The following is an 8209-nucleotide window of genomic DNA, read 5'->3' on the forward strand; positions in this document are numbered from 1 at the left end:
AAAACCCACAAACCACTAGGCTCCTCCTTTTCTTGGGTTGGAGTGTCCCCTCGTGGTCATTTTGAGTATCACAAGGGCCACTAAGGCTCAGAATTCAGTTCTATTCAGGCCAAGTGGATATTGAAATACATGGCCCAGGCAGTGTAGATGCTGTATAGAGAGGCACCTTCCGTCCTGAGGATGTCAAAACCCTCTTCATCTGACAGAGCTCCCCTCCTTGGCTGCCAGTGCCCTTCCAGAGCTTCCGGAGGGATTTTATTAAAGGAGGCCTTGTCCCCTGTACAGGTCTCTTCCTGCTCCCCACGTACCTGTCTTTGGAGGCATCTGTGGGAAAGGCCACCACCATCTACGCTATCAACGGCTCAGCGATCCTGCTGCCCTGCACCTTCTCCAGCTGTTACGGCTTTGAGAACCTCTACTTCAGGTGGTCCTACAATAACAGCGAAACATCCAGGATTGTAAGTGGGGTGCTCATTTCTCCCCACTGTCTTGCCCATGGAGGCCTTCAAGCCCAGGCTTTGGTCTCTTCTGAGGACCAAAGTTGAGGCCAAGAACCCACTTTTTGTTACTCTTTCTCTAGAGTCCAGGCAGGAGGATGGCTCTGATGGTGATGTCAGAATTTGGGGGGTCTGTTGAAATTTTGGCTAGACTGTTGTCTTTTCTTGAGAGAAACCTGCAACTTGGGATATTTTCAGAAAAAATGATAGCTTAACAATCAGGAGAAAGAAACTGTTCAAAGGATTGGAGAATGGAAACAGACAGTGGCCGAGGAATGTATGGGAGGACAGGAGAGAGGGTAAGGATGGAGCAGTGGGGTGATCAGGCCACAGATGCAGGAGGAGTTGTTTGCAGTCTGGCAGGGGTTCTTCTTCCATAGTAACTGTGAAAGTCTCAAGAGACACTAGCCTTAGAGGATGCTGAAGGACAGGGCTATGGTATTAATCCAGGCCCTGACTAAGGGACAGGATTCAATGGAGTTGAAGATAGAGTAAGGAAGGAAGGCTGGGTGGGGCATGCAGGAAGAACTGTGTGTGTGTGTGTGTGTGTGTGTGTGTGTGTGTGTGTGTGTGTGTGCAAGCCCACGCCCAGGTGTGCATGTGTATTTGCAGAGGCACTGTGCGAAAACAAAAAGGCTTTTAAGAAAAGAGCAGCTGATGGGGTGTATTCCAGGGAGTACTGAAGGAAAGAACACAGGTTCAGTTTGAAACAGGCAGAATGTGGGTCAGGCAGAACTATAGCCACTGTCAGAGAGAGCAGAAGAAGATGAAGGGTCTTTCTGGGCACATGGTCATGGGTGGTACCCACAGAAGACTGCGGTGAAGTTTGACTGCTCTGATCTTTCCCCACCCCAGCTCCTTGATGGGATCGTGAAGAACGATAAGTCTGACCCTAAGGTGAGAATGAAGGACGATGACCGCATCACTCTAGAGGGCTCCACTAAGGAGAAGACGAACAACATCTCCATCCTTTTGAGTAACCTGGAGTTCAGTGACACGGGCAGATACACCTGCTTTGTGAGGAACCCCAAGGAGAAGGACTTGAACAGCTCTGCCACCATCTTCCTCCAGGTGGTTGATAAATGTATGTAGTGGGTACAGGGGTGAGGGGGGTAGGGTAGGAATAACTTGGGTGCCTATCAGTATGGCGCTGAAATGGCAAAATGAGCCATGCTGGTGATTTTCTCTTTACACTTACAAAGAGAAACTTTACTGGAGTTGTGTATGGAAGCTAGAAAAAGTCAGCTATGGAGTGGCTTGGGAATAGCACTGAGCATCTTTGAGCTTCAATTTCCTACTCCATAAAATGGACATATGGCTACCTTCAGCCAGGATGGCTGTGAAGGGCTGAGGAGCTAGCTGGGAATGTTTAGCAGCACTAGACTCTCTCCTTGTAGAGGATTCTTGCTGGTTTTGTGTATGGAGTTAGCAAGTGTTGGATGACTGTCAGGTGTAAAGGATGCTGTGACTGCTACACAGTGTTGTTTTGTTTCGTTTTGGAGTGTGTAGTTCAGAGTTAGACACGCAGATGGATAGCCCCAAATGAATAGCAGGTGCTTTCCAAAGAGATAGAATGAGGTGTGGTCCTTCCATACCTGTGGAATTTGATACAGGTGGGTCAATTAAGCAGCGACAGTACCGAAGGAGCCAGATAGGCACATGCCTTAGCTCCATGGAGGTAGTCAGAGAAGCAAAGAGGGATAAATAGGTGAGAAGTTAGGTTGGGCACCTTGCAACTGAGAATCCTGGAATTTGATGCCTTCTGCGTGCCACTACTCCTGTGACTATATCAAGGAGCTTCTGGGGATGGAACAGCAGGGGTTGAATTTGGGTTATTTTAAGGGCAGAGCCCTGGGGTATCCAGGAAGTCTTTATTAGAGCCTGAGTCTGGTATTAGAACTGCAAACAGTGTCACCTCTTTTATCTGTTTAGATTCCTGCTCTCTGCTCCTCGGCGCCTGCTCTGTGTAGGAGGAGAGGGGAAAGGGACCAATGCTGGCAGAGTGTTTCTGGGTGCCAGGCTCTGAGTTAGCTCTGTTAGACCCTCCCAGGTGGCTCTCGTCCATTTCTCAGTCATCCGTAGACATGGTGGCCCAGGGTGCTGAGGACCCAGTGTGACCAGGATGGGAGCTTTGCTAGCCGAGGGATCAATGCAATTAAACAAAGAGCGATGCTGTATATAGGAGTTAAAGCAACAGGGGGAGCCAGGAGGGTTCATAGAGTGGCCAGGGACAACCTTGTTGGGAAGGGTGACAGAGCAGGTTGTCCGGAGGCAGTGGGAGAGGAAGCAGGGAGGCTAGCTGAGGAGTGAGCTGGCAACTCAAAGCTGGGAGCTGTGGGTCTTACTCTGGTATATTCCCCAATGTGTGTGTGAGTCTATGGGAAGAGGTGTTGGGAGGGGTGAAAGGAATAGATGCCATGGCCCCTTTGGCCTCCGTTGACCCGAGAGGGTCATGGTCTGAAGGTGGGAGGCCAGTTTTGCACCTTGTGTCGTGGCTGTCCACCATTCTTCCCTCCCCGCTCTGCCCCTCCCCCCCAGTGGAAGTAGTGGACAACACGGTGACGCTCATCATCCTGGCTGTGGTGGGCGGGGTCATTGGACTTCTTGTCTGCATCCTGCTGCTGAAGAAGCTCATCACTTTCATCCTGAAGAAGACCCGAGAGAAGAAGTGAGTTAACTCGACCTCACTCGCATGCTCCCCAGTAGCCCTCACTCCACATCCATTAACCCTCGCCAGCCTGCAGTATCATCTCTGCCTCTTCATTCTCCAGCTTCTTCTGATGCCACCTCTGGCCTTTGCTATCCCTGCAGCCCTGGCACCATCTCCTGGTGCCATCCCAACCTCTCTTCACCTGATCTTCCTCATCTGGCTATCTTTTCCCCCCGTCCCACTAACCTCTCTCTTCCCATTTGTACCACCTGCCCTAAAACCTACCATCAGATTCAGGAAGCCTATTTATTTTCATTTCTAGCACAGAAAATGTGAGTTCATGAATGAAAACTCTAGAATGGAAAGACTCTTTTAGGGAGAGGAGAAATTCTGATAATTCAGTTGGGAGAGGCAGAGACAATGTCTGACAGTCAAGCATGGCGTCTCGTGCCTGTAATCTCAGTGGTTGAGAGTCACGCTTAGAAGGATCCCCTTGAGTTCAAGGCCAGCCTCGTCTACACTGTGAGGACCTGTTTCAAAAGCCAAATCTGAATGAAACTACACTAAAACCGGAAAGGGTGACATGACCTCCTAGGAAGTCCTAAGATAAATTCAGTTATGGCAATAGGCATCCAGTGACAGGGATGTAGCTTTGTGATACAGTGCTTGCTTAGCGAGTGCGAGGTCTTGGGCTCAGTCTATTTCCTCACTAGAGGGAGGAGAAGGATAGACAGATAGATTGGGAATAAGCCAGGCCCAGAATTTTCTGGAACAGTGTCAGGCTCTCTTTAAAGCAGTAGGTGAGAGGGATCTTGGAAGGCCAGAGCAAGAAAAAGGTGTCAGAAGGGGAAAGACATTAGAGAGCTGTGTTCTGGGCAAGGCAGGTGATGAGGTAGGCTGTCTCTGGAACAGAACAGAAAAGGCCAAGGAGAGGGCACAGGACTGGGCACAGAGAGCCACGCACCCACTCCTTCATCTCATGTTCCTCTCAACTCCCCCTCCCTCCCTCCAGGAAGGAGTGTCTCGTGAGTTCCTCTGGGAATGACAACACAGAGAACGGGCTACCTGGCTCCAAAGCAGAAGAGAAGCCACCCACAAAAGTGTGAGGCCCTGCTCGGGGCCAAGCAGAGCAGAAAGCCTCACTTTCTGATGGTGATATGGATGCTGAGTCCTGTCTGAGAGGTGTGCTGCTTGGCCCAAACTGTTCTATCGGAGCAGGAAGGACCTGGCCCTGCCCAGCTGCCATTCCCTCCCCAGCCTGGGCTTCCTAGGGACAAGGGTTGACTGGGGGAAGAAGCCTACAGGAGGTTGAAGACAGGGAAGGGAGGGGCTGGAGTGGCGTGGAAGGTTTGGTCCCAGCTCCAGTGCCCCAGGTTTGGGCAAATGGGGTCTCTTTTAGACTTCCCCTCTGTGAAGCTTTGCTTTCTCCTCAGTTTTCCTTCTGATCTTTATTACCAGGAAATCGGGGTGATCAGTGAGGGTTGCTCCCAAAACTGAGGTCTGGAGACGGGTGACCACTTCAGAAGCTGGGAATGCACGAGAACTCTAGGATGGAGTCTTCGGAGGGGTGGGGCCACTTGTGAGAGGCAAGCTGGGCTTTGAAGAGTATCAGGCTTCTGGAAGTTCCTTCAGAGGAGACTTCTCTTTCCCCCACCCTAGAATACCTGCCCACACTATCCTGGCTCCCTGACCAGCCTCCTGCTCTGAATTTGTAGACCCTCCAGCTAGGCCTGGCTGGCCTGGTCTTCAAGTGTCCCAGCCTACCTAGCCTGTCTTTGCTCTCTGGGCTGCAGCTGCTGAGGAGGCTTGTGAGGAGGGGCAGCCTCCATCCTTCCTGGAGCACTGGGGTGCTATACGCAGCTTTTCTGGCTTTGCTTTTTGGGTTCCAGAGGTGGGAGGGTAATGTCCTGAACCTCCCAGCCTTTGGAATGCCTACCCCAGCCTACAAGACTGACAGCCCTTCTCCTTGGCACGGCAGGACCATGCCACCCCGACACTTCCGGAGCTCAGTTTTCCACACTTCTTCCCTTCTCTTGAAACACCTGGCATTGCCACCTTACCTGAGGGATGGTTTCCTAGGATTTCTCATCCTGTACCTTTGCTCCTTCTATGTCCATCCAGCATGCCTGGCCTTCCCTTGCTCCCAGGTCTGCCCCGTCCCCAGCTCTGGGTCAGCCTTTGCCTCAGGGACTCTGGTTTCCAGATGAGAAGGCCCTTAGCTTTTCCAGCTTCTTTTTGCCCAGCTGGGCCAACTCCTCACCCAGCCTGAGGCTGAGGATGAGCTGGGAGAGGGTACTCACACCTTCTCTTTACTTCTTGCAGAGCCGGTTTGCACAACCCCTGAGTGTGGGGCTAGATTGTGCCTTAGTTCCCTGAGTCCTGGTTCTGAGCCCCTTTTCCTTCAGCTCACACCCCGTGACTTAATTGCACAGTTTGGTGTGACTCTGGTGGGGCTCCCCAGCTCCTAACTCCAAGGTCATGGAGGAGACCATGAAGCTGGTGTTTTGTAAACAATGGCTCCGTGGCTAGTGACAGTCTTGGTGACCCCTGAGGGGCACCCTTGTTGTTGTCCCTGATATGGAGATAGGATGGCATTTGATGTGGGATCTTCAGATGGGTTGGATTGTGTGCATACTGTAGTGCTAGGGTTCCTGTGATGTATGAGATGGGATGCCCAAAGACCCTCTTCCTCATCAGATTTCTGATGCCCTTGATATGCCAGAAGACAGAGACTAGTCCTCTTCAGAGGGTGTAAGGACTGATACAGGCTCTGCCCAGGAGTAGTGGAAGGCTCCCCTAAAGTGGAAGTTGGGAGGGGCTAAAGAACAATGGGATCTGTAGGTGCCATGGCTATGGCTAGTGTCTCTTGCCCAAGCCAAGGGGCTCTTGGGGATGCCTCCTCTTCCCCCATTCTTATTTACCCAGAACTCATTGTGAGCTGGGTAAAAATCGCCTGTCTTCTGCTTTTTACATATTTATTTGAGCAGAGTCTCATGTACCCCAGGCAGGCCTCCACATCCTTAGGTAGCCAAGACTGGCCTTGAACTCCCCATCTCCTTGCCTCCATTGCCACAGTACTGGGACGAGAGGTGTGAGTCCACACGCTGCTTAGAGTAACCTGGCTCTGAGAACCAATGTGGCACCAAAACCCCCAGCCATTCAGGAGACTTCCAGCTGCCTTCATGTAAAACTGCTTTCTCCCCGCTGCCCTGACCCTGGGAGAGGTGAAGTGTTGTGGGTTCTTCTTGCTTTCCTGAGAGGAGACTGAGGCATACAGCAGGAGAGAGGGAGGGACTCCCCCTTCCCATCTTCCTGTTCACTGTCAGCGAATAGGCAGCCCTTGCAGCATCTCCCATCTACCCAAAGGGTGAAATAATACCTACCTCACAGGACTGCAGTGAGGCTTGGTGAGGTTTTTTTGTTTGGTTGGTTGGGTTTTTTTGGCCTGGCTTGGAAAGGCATAGGGAAACAAGGCTAATAACTTGAGAGGATGTTCCATGTCTATCCTGTCCTCATCTCTGGTTTGCATCGCAGTAACACGCATACACCTCACTCTTCTTCCTTTTGCAACCTTAGGTGCCGTGACTCAGACACTTAAAGCATCTTTGTCCACCGCACTTGTGTTTTGACGGAGGTGCCTGGGACTATGGGACTTTTTTAATATTGTCATTGCTCCAATGCCTTTGATAACACTAGTGTTTAATGGATAGGGATTAAGAGCACAAATATCTTAACAAATAATGTCTGGCCCCAGTGCTAGCGGCATGCCTGTGCAGACATTGCCATGGATTGTGTTAGAATGTTTATTTGCAAAGCCATTTCCCCTAGCCAGACCCTCTTGGGGGCAAGTCTTCAATAGCGATCTCAGGGCCACTGAGGGTGTTCCCTGTGCCAGTGGGCCACAGCACCCCTTATATGGTTGACTCTGGGAAGCCTGGACCCATGCAGTTGTGTTGACATTGATGTCAGTGAGACCAAAGACAAAGCACAAGTCCCTTATCCTTGACCTCAAAATAAACTACTGCACTTGAGGGCCCAGATCTCTTTGGCATAGAAACTGAGCAGAAGGCAACTGGAATCCACCTGCAGTGCTGGAGGGCCAATGGGAATGACAGACAGGGATGGGGGCAGCAGAATTTCACACATCTGACTGACCAGCTTCTGCGGAGCCGGGGGGTTGGGGGAGCACCTGTGTGGAGTGCCTGTGGTGTGTGGGATGTGGAAAGGCATGCCTAGTCAGTCTGCAGGCGCAGAGGCATGACTGTGCATGCAAGGGGTGATGTGGGATGCAGGGGGTAGGGGTGGGGCTCTGCATCTTCAGTAGCCTGAACTGGAGACTGAAGAAGGGTTAAGAGAAACAAACAACTGTACTGCTGGATTCTACTGGGTAACTCCACATCAGGGTGACAGACAGCTGCCACAGGAGGGCTGGGGCAAGGATGCCCAAAGGAGGGATTTGTGGGAAAGTCCTCTAGCTTGCTGCATTTTATTTTGTCCCAGGTTGGAGTCCCTGCTCTCCCATCTCCCACTGGATATGCAGTGCTTTTGACTATCTTATGCATGGTTTATTCCTCTGGCTTGGATAACAGTACCCATAGTCAATTTTCCTATCTAACTTTATAGATCAGACAATACAGTGATGGGGTGTGAGAACCTCAGGTCCACGGTGCCTCCAGGAGGCACCGATGCGCACATGCCCAGCACCTGTGTTTAAGCACAGATTGAATGCGATTAAGTTGTCTTGCCTCTACAACACATTTTGCATTGTAGAATTGGATTTAGCTTTGCTTTGGATGAAATAAAAATTATTTTTTAATAATTTTGGATCAAGGTTTTTTATTTTGGGTTACCTGGAAGTTGAACTCCAGCTTCATCCCTTCCCCACCCTAGCTGACAAGTTTACTGCTTGTGCTGAAAATGTTACCTGCTTAGGTGAGATAGTACATATGAAATGCCGTGGGGTTTCTAGCTTATCTGAAGACATTTATGTTGCTTTAATTCTAGTCCTTTGGAAAGGTGGGCCTTATGCTATGTGTGCCGATGATCCCAGAAACTCTGGAGC

The 8209-nt window shown here is 50.8% G+C and overlaps 1 protein-coding gene across 1 annotated transcript in view; it reads left to right on the forward strand.

Annotated features, from left to right (window-relative positions):
* Scn4b (sodium voltage-gated channel beta subunit 4) overlaps window positions 1-7966 on the forward strand; it is a 15942-nt gene extending 7976 nt beyond the window's left edge. The window contains exons 2-5 of the mRNA XM_031345348.1: window positions 286-458; window positions 1353-1581; window positions 3036-3165; window positions 4160-7966. Of these exons, the coding sequence (XP_031201208.1) occupies window positions 286-458; window positions 1353-1581; window positions 3036-3165; window positions 4160-4253 (626 nt within the window). The 3' untranslated portion in view covers window positions 4254-7966. The remainder of the gene's footprint in view (window positions 1-285; window positions 459-1352; window positions 1582-3035; window positions 3166-4159) is intronic.
* Window positions 7967-8209: the final 243 nt, after the last annotated feature.

Source organism: Mastomys coucha, unplaced genomic scaffold, assembly GCF_008632895.1.
Source record: "Mastomys coucha isolate ucsf_1 unplaced genomic scaffold, UCSF_Mcou_1 pScaffold23, whole genome shotgun sequence".
In the NCBI taxonomy this organism is placed as follows: domain Eukaryota; kingdom Metazoa; phylum Chordata; class Mammalia; order Rodentia; family Muridae; genus Mastomys; species Mastomys coucha.